General features: G+C 42.6%; 1 protein-coding gene across 5 annotated transcripts in view; it reads left to right on the top strand.

Annotated features, from left to right (window-relative positions):
* XIA (X-linked inhibitor of apoptosis) overlaps positions 1-14,856 on the top strand; it is a 57,036-nt gene that overhangs the window by 21,986 nt on the left and 20,194 nt on the right. For 4 of the 5 annotated variants that reach the window (XM_071088778.1, XM_071088776.1, XM_071088777.1 and 1 more), the window contains 4 exons: positions 6,555-7,463; positions 9,867-9,966; positions 12,909-12,987; positions 14,419-14,461. In XM_071088778.1, coding sequence (XP_070944879.1) covers positions 6,587-7,463; positions 9,867-9,966; positions 12,909-12,987; positions 14,419-14,461 — 1,099 coding nt within the window. In that variant the 5' untranslated portion in view covers positions 6,555-6,586. The remainder of the gene's footprint in view (positions 1-6,554; positions 7,464-9,866; positions 9,967-12,908; positions 12,988-14,418; positions 14,462-14,856) is intronic. The other variant, XM_071088779.1, reaches the window with a different exon arrangement.

Genomic DNA, 14,856 nt, shown 5'->3' with positions numbered 1-14,856 from the left:
GGCGCGATCTCGGCTCACTGCAAGCTCCGCCTCCCGGGTTCCCGCCATTCTCCTGCCTCAGCCTCCTGAGTAGCTGGGACTACAGGCGCCCGCCACCGCGCCCGGCTAATTTTTTGTATTTTTAGTAGAGACGGGGTTTCACTGTGGTCTCGATCTCCTGACCTTGTGATCCGCCCGCCTCGGCCTCCCAAAGTGCTGGGATTACAGGCTTGAGCCACCGCGCCCGGCCAGAAAGAGAGATTTTAAGTGACAGTATTATTAAAGACATTCTGGAGAAAAAGATCACCTATAATCCCGTCACCTTAACATTTTCCCGATTTATTTAATATTACTTTCCGAGTCTTGTCTATAAGTATACATTTTCACACAGTGGCAGTCTGGCATGCATTCTACCTTATATCATTTTCCCCATTAAAATAGCCTTTGTTCTATGTATTTGAAAACATTGGCCGGGCGCAGTGGCTCACGCCTGTAATCCCAGCACTTTGGGAGGCCGAGGCGCGGATCACGAGGTCAGGAGATCGAGACCATCCTGGCTAATACGGTGAAACCCCGTCTTTACTAAAAATACAAAACATTAGCTGGGCGTAGTGGCACGCGCCTGTTGTCCCAGCTACTCGGAAGGCTGAGGCAGGAGAATCCCTTGAACCTGGGAGGTGGAGGTTGCAGTGAGCCGAGATTGAGCCACTGCCCTCCAGCCTGGGTGACAGAACAAGACTCTGTCTCAAAAAAGAAAACCTTAAGGCTGGGCACAGTGGCTCACGCCTGTAATCCTAGCACTTTGGGAGGCCGAGGCGGACGGAGCACCTGAGGTCAGGAGTTCAAGACCAGCCTGACCAACATAGAGAAATCCCGTCTCTACTAAAAATACAAAATTAGCCGGGTGTGGTGGCGGGTGCCTGTAATCCCAGTCATTCAGGAGGCTGAGGTGGGAGAATCACTTGAGCCCGAGAGGCAGAGGTTGCAGTGAGCCAAGATCGTGCCATTGCACTCCAGCCTGGGCAACAAGAGAAACTCCGTCTCAAAAAAAAAAAAGAAAACCCTAATAATAATTTTTAAAAAAAGCAACTGGGCACAGTGGTTCATGCCTGTAATCCCAGCACTTTGGAAGGTCGAGGCAGGTGGATCACCTGAGGTCAGCAGTTCAAGACCAGCCTGGCTAACATGTTGAAATCCTGTCTCTTCTAAAAATACAAAAATTAGCCAGGCGTGGTGGCGGGCACCTGTAATTCCAACTACTTGGGAGACTGAGACAGGAGAATGGCTTGAACCTGGAAGGCGGAGGTTGCAGTGACCTGAGATCATGTCATTTCACTCCAGCCTGGGCAACAAGAGCAAAAAACTCTGTCTCAAAAAAAAAAAAAAAAAAAAAAAGGAGAAATAGAAACTTTTGTGTCATCTACAGACACCAGGGTTTTGTATGTGCCTTTGTCTCTGTATCCCCCACCTCCGCATTCCCACATTCTCGCTAGACTAGCTGTCAACCTCCTCTCCTTGGCACCTCCTGGTGGCTCTCTTTACACAGTTGACTGGACTAAATGTCTGTACGTACATGTATACTGTAAAACCTTACATATTACCATTGTAGAATCTCCCAAACCCTTCATTTAAACATGCACCATTGCTTGCTGGTCCTTTTTGTCCCATTTTTTGCTTCCATAGTGCTATTTTCCCAACTACTGTTACCCTTAAGATTCCTGACTGCCCAGCCCCTTTATACCAAAAGCTTTCTTTGACATTTTTCTCTTTCCATGCCTTCCTGCCTTTCCACATACCCAGTACAAAGCCTGAAGATGCTTTCACAGAGAAGCCTTAAATTATCCCAGCATACTTTATTGCACCCACACCTTTTCACTTCAAAAACCTTTTTGTCACCCTTGTCCAATATTCGTACCCTATTTTCTTCTATATTCTCAATTCTTCTGCTCCATATATACTTGTTTTCTGTGGTATCATTTTCCCCTCCTCCATTTCACTTAGATCCTATATTTTTTTACCCTATCTTACCCTTTTTGTTTGGTGCCTTCCTCCAAAGCCAAGGTTTCTGTCGTTCATCAGTCATCCTTCCACCTTTCACTCTTAAACTCTCTGGTAATTCTGTTTTTTCCTCCTTCTCAAAAAGCTCACACTCTGCTAATGTGTATATATTGTTCACTTGAGTGCTTCTAAATAAATATTTACCTTTCAAAAGAGTGAAATCTGAACTATTAGCATGGAAACAACCTCTGGGAAGACAAGATCTCCACTCAAAAGCTTCAAATTGAGATTCTCCTGCTCATGTTGAATGATGGTTTTATCTAATATTTTCTGAAATAGGGTGACTACTTGAACTACACAAAATTGTGAAATGAGAATATCTTTGATTTTATACTTTGTTTTTTCTTTTTTTGAGATGAAGTCTTACTCTGTCACCTAGGCTGGAGTGCAGTGGCACAATCTCGGCTCATTGCAACCTCTGCCTCCCAGGTTCAGGTGATTCTCGTCCCTTGGCCTCCCGAGTAGCTGGGATTACAGGCGTGTGCCACCATGCCTGGCTAATTTTTGCATTTTTTGGTAGAGATGGGGTTTCACCATGTTGGCCAGGCTGGTCTTGAACTCCTGACCTCAAGTGATCCACCCACCTTAGCCTCCCAAAGTGTTGGGATTACAGGCATGAGCCACTGTGCCTGACCACTTACATCTATTTTGATTGACTTGAAATAAAATTTAACACCCCAGGGAAGGCAATTCTCATGTGTTTTGAATTATACTGAGCATTAATTCTTCAGGATAATTATAGACTTGGAAATGTTTAATCCAGTCTCCTAGTCCATGCTGAAGCTCCTTTAAGTGATAGGAGGAACTCATAATCTACAAGGCAACCCAATCCATTTGTTGCTATATCAATTGTTATAAAGCTCATCCTTGGGTTAAAATCGGCTGTTTATAGTTGTATTTAATGACCTTAATTCTGCCCTCAAGCTATACAAAATGTGGATCTCTTTTCTACATGATAACCTTTTAGATATCAGTCTATCCTCCCTACCCTTCCCCTCACAATTTTTCCACCCTTTGCGATAAATATCCTTTGCTATTCTAACTATTTCTCATATGATATCATTTTTATCATCCCAATTGCTCCCTAAGGACATTAAACTTTGTTAATGTCCTTTCCAAAATGTATTTGGAACTGGAAATAATATCCCTTGGTAGCTGAATTGGATCTGGATGTTGCACATCTGGACACTAATGCAGCCTGAAGTTGCTGTAAGTTTTTTAGTCAACTTGTAATGTTGGCTCATGATGAATTTGTAATTAATTAAAATTCCAAGGTTTAATCTGGAGGATTGCCTTTATGTGATTTTTTCTTAAACCAAGTCTCCATTTTCTTTTAGTTATGCAACAGATTTTTTTTTTTTTTTTTTGAGACGCTCGCTCTGTCACCCAGGCTGGGGTGCAGTGGCACGATCTCAGCTCACTGCAACCTCCACCTCCTGGGTTCAAGCAATTCTCCTGCCTCAGCCTCCCGAGTAGCTGCGATTACAGGAGTCTGCCACCACGCCTGGCTAATTTTCTTTGTTTCTTTTTTTTTTTTTTTTAAAGTAGAGATGGGGTTTCTTCATGTTGGTCAGGCTGGTCTTGAACTTCTGACCTCAGGTGACCCACCCTCCTTGGTTGGCCTCACAAAGTCCCAGGATTATAGGCATGAGCCATTGCACCCGGCCCTTTTTTTTTTTCTTTCTTTCTTTTTTTGAGATGGAGCCTCACTCTGTCACCCAGGATGGAGTGCAGTGACATGATCTTGGCTCACTGCAACCTCCGCTGCCCGGGTTCAAGGGATTCTTCTGTCTCAGCCTCCCGAGTAGCTGGGATTACAGGTACCTGCCACCACGCCTGGCTAATTTTTGTATTTTTAGTAGAGATAGGGGTTTCACCATGTTGGCCAGGCTGGTCTCAAACTCCTGACCTCAAGTTATCCGGCTGCCTTGGCCTCCCAAAGTGCTGAGATTATAGGCATGAGTCACCGCACCCGGCCTATGCACCAGATATTTTAAAAAAAACAGATGTAAGACTTTACACTTACCGCTATTAAATGTTATCTCATTAGCCTATCAGGTAGCTTTGGTTTTTTACTTTTATTTTATTTATTTATTTATTTTTTTGAGACAAGAGTTTCGCTCTTGTTGCCCAGGCTGGAATGCAATGGTGCGATCTCCACTCACTGCAACCTCCGCCTCCTGGGTTCAAGTGATTCTCCTGCCTCAGCCTCCCAAGTAGCTGGGATTACAGGCATGTGCCACCACGCCTGGCTAATTTTGTGTTTTTTAGTAGAGACGGTTTCACCATGTTGGTCTAGCTGGTCTCGAACTCCCGACCTCAGGTGATTTGCCCACCTTGGCTTCCCAAAGTGCTGGGATTACAGGCGTGAGCCACTATGACCGACTGGTTTTTTTCTTAAGACTAGTCAAGTGCAGAGTGAGAAGAGGGAAAAGAGTAGAACAAGGGGTTTGATCAGCCTTGGTTTCTTTGAATCTTGATTTTTGTCATTCGGTTTATTATGCTGATTCAACAAAGGGCCCTGAAGCTAATGTTGGAATGTTTTCAGACATCTAGGAAATGATAATTCATCAAAAGTCATGGAGACTATTCCAAAAGTTTTATGCAGATATAACTCAGCTGTTGAGGTATGAGTTAATACCACTATAAGTTGACATGGCCAGGAAAGACAAGTCCATTGCCAGCTTGCTTTGTGTTGAACATTACTCCAAAAGAGATTAAATTCTAAGACATATTGTGTCAACATAAAGGCAAAAGAGCTGGCTAATTCTTCTCAAGAAATCAATGGCTCGACCTTTTGGCTCATGCCTGTAATCCCAGCATTTTGGGAGGCCGAGGCGGGGGATCACCTGAGGTCGGGAGTTCAAGACCAACCTGACCAACCTGGAGAAACCCCGTCTCTGCTAAAAAATACAAAATTAGCTGGGCATGGTGGTGCATGTCTGTAATCCCAGCTACTTGAGAGGTTGAGGCAGGAGAATCGCTTGAACCCAGGAGGCAGAGGTTGCAGTGAGCCAAGATCACGCCATTGCACTCCAGCCGGGGCAACAAGAGCAAAACTCCATCTCAAAAAAAAAAAAAAAAAATCAATTAATGCACATATAATATAGAGACAGAGTCCTTGTTACCATTATTTTGCCTTTGACAAGTTTATATTGAGCACATTATCAGGCAATGTGGGAGATTCTGGAGAACCAGGTTTGCCTCATAGCTAGGGTTACCATATGCTCTAGTTTGCCTGGGGCAACCCTGATTTATGCCTGTTGTCCCAGTGTGATTATTGCTAGTGTGATTTTTCACTTTGAGAAGTGTCCGGGTTTGGAAGATAAATTATCTTGCTATCCTTCTCATAACCTAATGGGTTCTCTTTAGTATTTTATCTGGGTTAAAATTACACAGCTGTAATTTGGCAGCTCTAATAAGACTGCAACAATACTTATCTTCCATTTGAACAGATTGTTACTTGACCAAGGGGAAGTTTTTTTTTTTTTTTTTTTTGAGGCGGAGTCTCGCTCTGCCGCCCAGGATGGAGTGCAGTGTTGCGATCTCGGCTCACTGCAAGCTCGGCCTCCTGGGTTCACGCCATTCTCCTGCCTCAGCCTCCCCAGCAGCTGGGACTACAGGCGCCCACAACCATGCCCGGCTAATTTTTTGTATTTTTAGGTGAGACGGTGTTTCACCCTGTTAGCCAGGATGGTCTCAATCTCCTGACCTCGTGATCCGCCCGCCTCGGCCTCCCAAAGTGCTGGGATTACAGGCATGAGCCACTGCGCCTGGCTACCAAGGGCAGTTAATAGCAAAAGTAACTGCAGGGCACATGTATGTCATGGGCAAAAAAAAAAAAAAAAAGCAATTAAGGTTTGCAGGTACTTAGAGTTTCTCCTGAGCCACTCTCTAGAGGGCAGTATTACATATATATCTGTAATTATCCAGTTACAACAAAAAAGGGGATCTGGTTCATGCATGAAAATCAGAAATATTTCATACTCTTAAAGAACACATTGGAACCAATATTATGATTAAAACATATTTTGCTAAGCAAAGAAATATTAAAATTAATTCATTAACATTCTGAACATTTTTTAATTTGTAAAAACTGAACTTTGATGCCTTGAATATATAATGATTCATTATAACAATTACGCACAGACTTTAATAATCTGCATATTTTATGCTTCTTTCATGTTTTTCCTAATTAATGATTTGACATGGTTAATAATTATAATATATTCTGCATCACAGTTTACATATTTATGTAAAATAAGCATTTAAAAATTATTAGTTTTATGCTGCCTGCTTAAATATTACTTTCCTCAAAAAGAGAAAACAAAAATGCTAGATTTTACTTTATGACTTGAATGATGTAATGTTAAACCCTAGTATTTAGAATTAGAATGTTTCTTAGCAGTTGTGTAGTTATTTTTATGTCATAAGTGATAATTTGTTAGCTCGTATAACAAAAGTCTATTGCTTGTGTTTCACATTTTGGATTTCCTAATATAATGTTCTCTTTTTAGAAAAGGTGGACAAGTCCTATTTTCAAGAGAAGATGACTTTTAACAGTTTTGAAGGATCTAAAACTTGTGTACCTGCAGACATCAATAAGGAAGAAGAATTTGTAGAAGAGTTTAATAGATTAAAAACTTTTGCAGATTTCCCAAGTAGTAGTCCTGTTTCAGCATCAACACTGGCACGAGCAGGGTTTCTTTATACTGGTGAAGGAGATACCGTGCGGTGCTTTAGTTGTCATGCAGCTGTAGATAGATGGCAATATGGAGACTCAGCAGTTGGAAGACACAGGAAAGTATCCCCAAATTGCAGATTTATCAATGGCTTTTATTTTGAAAATAGTGCCACGCAGTCTACAAATTCTGGTATCCAGAATGGTCAGTACAAAGTCGAAAACTATCTGGGAAGCAGAAATCATTTTGCCTTAGACAGGCCATCTGAGACACATGCAGACTATCTTTTGAGAACTGGGCAGGTTGTAGATATATCAGACACCATATACCCGAGGAACCCTGCCATGTATAGTGAAGAAGCTAGATTAAAGTCCTTTCAGAACTGGCCAGACTATGCTCACCTAACCCCAAGAGAGTTAGCAAGTGCTGGACTCTACTACACAGGTATTGGTGACCAAGTGCAGTGCTTTTGTTGTGGTGGAAAACTGAAAAATTGGGAACCTTGTGATCGTGCCTGGTCAGAACACAGGCGACACTTTCCTAATTGCTTCTTTGTTTTGGGCCGGAATCTTAATATTCGAAGTGAATCTGATGCTGTGAGTTCTGATAGGAATTTCCCAAATTCAACAAATCTTCCAAGAAATCCATCCATGGCAGATTATGAAGCACGGATCATTACTTTTGGGACATGGATATACTCAGTTAACAAGGAGCAGCTTGCAAGAGCTGGATTTTATGCTTTAGGTAAACTTTATTATAAAACCAATAAATAGCTTCCCAACTTTGCCAGGGCTCGTAAAAAGTAAATAGATGCCCTTAGCCCCCTGAACTGGTAAATATTTAGGTATAACTTGGCATGATTATATATATATATATCCGTATTATTCTGTGAACTCTTATGTTGAACCTGTAATGTAACTACTGAATTTATGTGAAAAAGACTACCATATTATGAGTCATGCTTCTCTTCATGTAATTGTTTTTAGGAAGTAGATAACTTGCAAAAGATGGTAGCATCCCCAATAGCAAAATGGGTCTAATAGTAATATTAACCATCATTTATTGAGCACTTACTGTAAGTAAATACATATACCTCATGCATTTTCTCTAAACTTCACAATAACTTCTTTTTGTTGTTTTTTTTTGTTTGTTTTGTTTTTGAGACGGAGTTTCGCTCTTGTTGTCTAGGCTGGAGCGCAATAGCGAGATTTAGGCTCGCTGCAACCTCTGCCTCCTGGGTTCAAGCGATTCTCCTGCCTTGGCCTCCTGAGTGACTGGGATTACAGGCATGTGCTACCACGCCTGGCTAATTTTGTATTTTTAGTAGAGACGGGGTTTCTCCCTGTTGGTCAAGCTGGTCTCAAATTCCTGACCTCAGGTGATCCACCTGCCTTGGCCTCCCAAAGTGCTGGGATTACAGGTGCATGCGCCACGCCTGGCTAATTTTTGTACTTTTAGTAGATACGGGGTTTCACCATGGCCAGGCTGGTCTCGAACTCCTGACCTTGTGATCCACCCACCTTGGCCTCCCAAAGTGCTGGGATTACAGGCATGAGCCACCGCGCTCAGCCATATGAGTGCTTTCAAATGGACTGTGGTAGACATGTCAGGAAGGGCCGTTGGAGTGATTGCTTCTAAAGATATTTTTTAAAATTATACCATTATATATTTGACCCATTTATTTTAAGATTGAATAATGCCTATAAAATATTGGTTATTTCAAAAGATTTTATTTATGTACCATCATATAGTAATCTTGAAGGTTTGTTTAGTGTCATGTTGCTATAAACTTAGAGAAACTTGTCTCATAATTTCATTATGTAGAACTTTAATGTTACTAATACTTGGAACATAACATCAGTTTTAAAGTTTCACAGTTTGAAACAGTAAGTACAATATTGGTGGCCCAAATAACATACTAAAAAGACAGTATGGCTGGGCTCAGTGGCTCACGCCTGTAATCCCAGCACTTTGGGAGGCTGAGGTGGGTGGATCACCTGAGGTCAGGAGCTCAAGACCAGCCTGGCCAACATGGCGAAACCCCGTCTCTACTAAAAATACAAAAATTACCTGGACGTGGTGGCACGTGCCTGTAATCCCAGCTACTCGGGAGGCTAAGGCAGGAGAATCACTTGAACCCAGGAGGCAGAGGTTGCAGTGAGCCGAGATCAAGCCATTGCACTGCCGCCTGTGCAACAAGAGTAAAACTCCATCTCAGAAAAAAAAATATAATAATAAATAAATAAATAAATGAAAATAAAGTATGCCAGGCGCAGTGGCTCACGCCTGTAATCCCAGCACTTTGGGAGGCCGAGGCGGGTGGATCACTTGAGGTCAGGAGTTCAAGATCAGGCTGGCCAACATGGTGAAACCCCATCTCTACCAAAGATATAAAAAATTAGCCAGGTATGGTGGCGCATGCCTGTAATCCCAGCTACTTGAGAGGCTGAGGCAGGAGAATCGCTTGAACTCGGGAGGCAAAGGTTGCAGTGAGCCAAGACTGAGCCATTGCACTCCAGTCTGGGGAACAGAGCAAGACTCAGTCTCAAAAAAAAAAATAAAAAATAACAATTTTAGTTTTTAACATAAAACTTGGCAGTTTTATTTTTGTCTTCTGTAAAAAATACCTCAGATTGAATCAGTGAATTTAGTGTGTATTTCTTCCTCAAAGGATAAAGATCGGCCGGGCGCGGTGGCTCAAGCCTGTAATCCCAGCACTTTGGGAGGCCGAGACGGGCGGATCACGAGGTCAGGAGATCGAGACCATCCTGGCGAACACGGTGAAACCCCGTCTCTACTAAAAAAATACAAAAAACTAGCCGGGCGAGGTGGCGGGCGCCTGTAGTCCCAGCTACACAGGAGGCTGAGGCAGGAGAATGGCGTAAACCCGGGAGGCGGAGCTTGCAGTGAGCTGAGATCCGGCCACTGCGCTCCAGTCCCGGCGACAGAGCGAGACTCCGTCTCAAAAAAAAAAAAAAAAAAAAGGATAAAGATCATATCTGTTACTTAGATGTGAATTTGAATGTCTTGTTTTAAGCTGCGAGATTTTCATGTTTTTCAGATGTGCTTAATTTTTAGGTGTTAAATGAATATTTTTGTGTAAGCTTCTGATTGCACAAATACATATATTCCTGTGTGTTTTCGTAGGTGAAGGTGATAAAGTAAAGTGCTTTCACTGTGGAGGAGGGCTAACTGATTGGAAGCCCAGTGAAGACCCTTGGGAGCAACATGCTAAATGGTATCCAGGGTAAGATATTTAATTGTTCATTGTACAGGCAAGTTGGATAGCATGCAGTGGGAGACTTGAATTACTTTTTACCTCAACTATTTTTGCCTTCACTATGGCTTGAAATTCATGCTAGGTTTATAAAAATGAGGAAGGTTTATAAGCCTTCTCTGATGACCAAAACATTCACTGTTCATGTGTCATATCTATGACATTCAGAATATCCCATTTCTTTTCTTTTTTTTTTTTTTTTTTAACACAGAGTTTCACTCTCTTGCCTAGGCTGGAGTGCAGTGGTGCAATCTTGGCTCACTGCACGCTCCGCCTCCCAGGTTCAAGCGATTTTTGTGCCTCAGCCTCTTGAGTAGCTGGAATTACAGGCACCCGCCACTGCCACCATGCCTGGCTAATTTTTTTTTTTTTTTTTGATATGGAGTCTCACTCTGTTGCCAGGCTGGAATGCAGTGGTGCGATTTTGGCTCACTGCAACCTCCGCCTCCCGGGTTCAAGCGATTCTCCTGCCTCAGCCTCCCGAGTAGCTGGGACTACAGGTAAGTGCCACCATGCCCAGCTAATTTTTTGTATTTTTAGTAGAGACAGGGCTTCACCATGTTGGCCATGGATGGTCTTGATCTCCTGACCTTGTGATCTGCCCACCTCGGCCTCCCAAAGTGCTGGGATTCTGGCTGATGTTTGTATTTTTTAGTATAGACAGGGTATCACCATGTTGGCCAGGCTGGTCTTGAACTCCTGACCTCAGATGATTGGCCTGCCTCGGCCTCCCAAAGTGCTGGGATTACAGGTGTGAGCCACTGTGCCTGGCCTCTAGATTATCCCATTTCTTTTTCTTTCTTTTTTTTTGAAACAAGAGTTTTGCTCTTGTCGCCCAGGCTGGAGTGCAGTGGTGCTATCTCAGCTCACTGCAATCTCTGCCTCCTGGGTTCAAGTGATTCTCCTGCCTCAGCCTCCCGAGTAGCTGGGATTACAGGTGCCCGCCACCACGCCCGGCTAATTTTTTGTATTTTTAGTAGAGACGGGGTTTCACCATGTTGGTCAGGCTGGTCTTGAACTCCCAACCTCAGGTTATCCACCCACCTCAGCCTCCCAAAGTGCTGGGTTTACAAGCATGAGCCACCGTGCTTGGCCTCTAGATTATCCAATTTTTATTTTTATTTATTTATTTTTTTTGAGACAGAGTCTCGCTCTGCCGCCCAGGCTGGAGTGCAGTGGCGTGATCTTGGCTCACTGCAAGCTCCGCCTCCCGGGTTCACGCCATTCTCCTGCCTCAGCCTCCCGAGTAGCTGGGACTACAGGCGCCCGCCACCTCGCCCGGCTAGTTTTTTTGTATTTTTTAGTAGAGACGGGGTTTCACTGTGTCAGCCAGGATGGTCTCGATCTCCTGACCTCGTGATCCGCCCGTCTCGGCCTCCCAAAGTGCTGGGATTACAGGCTTGAGCCACCGCGCCCGGCCTGATTATCCAATTTTTAAATACAAATTAGAAAATGTGTGCTTTTTTATTGTTGGAAGTAGGCTCTTTTATGATCAGCATGAGAGCCCATATTGCCAAGGAGATTCCTTAAGAAATCATCATACCCCTAGGAAATATTAGTGTATCTCATTATCTCTATGACATACAATTGTTCACATTTTGAGATCTCTGGTTGGGGTGTGGTGGCTCGCGCCTGTAATCCCAGCACTTTGGGAGGATGAGGCAGGTGGATTGCTGGAGCCCAAGAGTTCGAGACCATCCTGGGCAACATAGTGAGACCCTGTCTCTACAAAAAAATATGAAAAACAATTAGCCAGTCATGGTGGCACACACCTGTAGTTCCAGTTACTCATGAGACTGAGGTAAGAGGATCACTTGAGCTGGGGAGGCAGAGGTTGTAGTGAGCTGACGCCACTGCACTCAGTGCCACTGCACTCCAGCCTGGGCAACAGAGTGAGACCCTGTTTCAAAAAAAAAAAAAAAAAACGAAAACAAACAAACAAAAAAAACAGCCGGGCATGGTGGCTTACGCCTGTAATCCCAGCACTTTGGGAGGCCAAGGTGGGTGGATCACCTGAGGTCGGGGGTTTGAGACCAGCCTGAACAACATGGAGAAACCCTGTCTCTACTAAAAATACAAAATTAGCCGAGCGTGGTAGCGCATGCCTGTAATCCCAGGTATTCGGGAGGCAGAGGTTGCAGTGAGCCGAGATCGTGCCATTGCACTCCAGCCTGGGCAACAAGAGTGAAGCTCCGTCTCAAAAAAATAAAAATAAAAACCCAAACTTCAGAGCGATCATTTGAAAAGAAATCTTAGCCTTAAACAACTATAAAAATAAATATTGAAAAGCCTAAAGAATTCCATTTAAATGGGCAATTGGTTAATTCTTTAAATAAAACCTGTTAAGATGGGCGTGGTGGCTCATGCCTACAATCCCAGCACTTTGGGAGACTGAGGCAGGCAGATCACTTGAGGTGAGGAGTTTGAGACCAGCCTGGCCAATATGGTGAAACCCTGTCTCTACTGAAAATACAAAAATTAGCTGGGCGTAGTGGTGCATGCCTGTAATCCCAGCTACTCAGGAGGCTAAGGCAGGAGAATTGCTTGAACCCCGGGAGGCGGATGTTGCAGTGAGCCAAGATCATGCCACTGCACTCCAACCTGGGTGACAGAGCGAGACTCTGTCTCAAAAAAAAAAGTCAAGGTGCTAATTTAATAACTTGTTTTAGAAAGTTCTCAAGTTGATATTTTTTGCTCTACTAACATTAGCATAGGTAACATAACAAAGGGAACTTTTTTAACCTTAAAATGACAGTGGGATAGGGAATTGGGTAACATTTTACTTTGTGGCTCCTTAGAAGTACTGAAAAGCAAGTTAATGGAATTAATAGAATTAATATGATGGAGATTATATCTTTGCTTGTACTTCACTAATTTATCAGCTACTAAAGTTTAACCTTTTAATTGTTTAGGTGTAAATATCTGTTAGAACAGAAGGGACAAGAATATATAAACAATATTCATTTAACCCATTCACTTGAGGAATGTCTGGTAAGTCTCATTATATAATTTATATTTTCAAATTTATATTTCAAATTATATTTTCATTATGTAATTTATATTATATCATTTGTTTATAGTTATTTCTTCATGCAAAATTCTCAGTATAGTATTATAAATCAATATATGTATACATTACATGAAAACACAAATTTTAAGTTAAAAACAAAATAATAAATGTATGATGGGCTTTAAGAGTGAGAGCTAGCCAGGCACAGTGTTTCACACCTGTAATTCTAATATTTTGAGAGGCCAAGGCGAGAGGATCACTTGAGCCCAGGAGTTTGAGATCAGCCTAGACAACATAGTGAGACCCTGTCTCTACAAAAAATTTTAAAAACCAATTAGCCAGACTTGTGGTACATGCCTGTAGTCCCAGCTACTTGGGAGGCTGAGGCAGGAGGATCGCTTGAGCTCAAAAGGTCAGAGGATTCAGTGAGCCATGTTCATTCCACTGTACTCCAGCCTGAGTGAGAAAGGGAAACCCTCTCTCTTAAAAAAAAAAAAAAAAGAGAGAGAGAGAGAGAGCCTAAAAAGTGTTTCTTATTCTTTACCTGAAGTAAATTTGTGAAAAGATAATCAGGATGAACTGATTTAAGTATCACTGTAGGCAAAAATGGGCTTGAAGAACTAAAATACTAAAAGTCCCTTAGCCTTCTGAAATTAGATCTTCGTATAATGTGCTTTGTACTCAAAAGTAGTTTTAAACTTTTTGCAGACATTATTTAAAATCTTAAAAATATATCTAAATTGATAGGATGGGTGCTGGGTGCAGCGGCTCACACCTGTAATCCCAGCACTTTGGGAGGCTGAGGCGGATGAATCACCTGAGGTCAGGAGTTCGAGACCAGCTTGGCCAACATCATGAAACCCCATCTCTACTAAAAATACAAAAAATTAGCCAGGCACGATGGCGCGCACCTGTAATCTCAGCTACTGGGGAGACTGGGGCAGGAGAATTGCTTGAACCTGGGAGGCTGAGGTTACAGTGAGCTGAGATCGTGCCACTGCACTCCAGCCTGGGCAACAAGAGTGACACTCCGTCTCAAAAATAAAAAATAAATAAATAAATAAACAAATAAATAAATAAATTGATAGGATGAACTGAGGTGGCCAAGGCATCAGTAATAGGTGGAAAGAACCCTGGACTAAAATGGGAGACTAGAGTTCCCCCAATGACTCTACCCTGAAGTCATTCGTTCTCCCTGGGCCTCAACTTCTTGTTTGTAAAATGAAGGGATTAGATTAGATATCTTATAACTTCCTTCTAGCTCCATCAGGCTATGCCTCTTGTGAATATTCATATATTGAATTGAAATAAAGCCAATTTATTTTAAATTTATGATTAATTTAACTTTTCAAATGGAAATGATTGCCTCTACCAAAAATAATTCTAACTTACAATTCCTATTTCTGTTACAGGTAAGAACTACTGAGAAAACACCATCACTAACTAGAAGAATTGGTAAATATGCTTGTTAAATTAACTATCCTTTTATTTTTATTTTATTTTATTTATTTATTTATTTATTTTTTGAGACGCAGTCTTGCTCTGTCGCCCAGGCTGGGGTGCAGTGGCCGGATCTCAGCTCACTGCAAGCTCCACCTCCCGGGTTTACGCCATTCTCCTGCCTCAGCCTCCTGAGTAACTGGGACTACAGGCGCCCGCCACCTCGCCCGGCTAGTTTTTTGTATTTTTTAGTAGAGATGGGGTTTCACCGTGTTAGCCAGGATGGTCTCGATCTCCTGACCTCGTGATCCACCCGTCTCGGCCTCCCAAAGTGCTGGGATTACAGGCTTGAGCCACCGCGCCCGGCCAGATTTTATTTTATTTATTTATTTTTTTTTTTGAGACGGAGT

The sequence above is a fragment of the Macaca nemestrina genome, chromosome X, assembly GCF_043159975.1.
Source record: "Macaca nemestrina isolate mMacNem1 chromosome X, mMacNem.hap1, whole genome shotgun sequence".
NCBI classification, from domain to species: domain Eukaryota; kingdom Metazoa; phylum Chordata; class Mammalia; order Primates; family Cercopithecidae; genus Macaca; species Macaca nemestrina.
The sequence above is the reverse complement of the archived record's forward strand: the minus strand, read 5'-3'. Positions and strand labels throughout refer to the sequence as shown.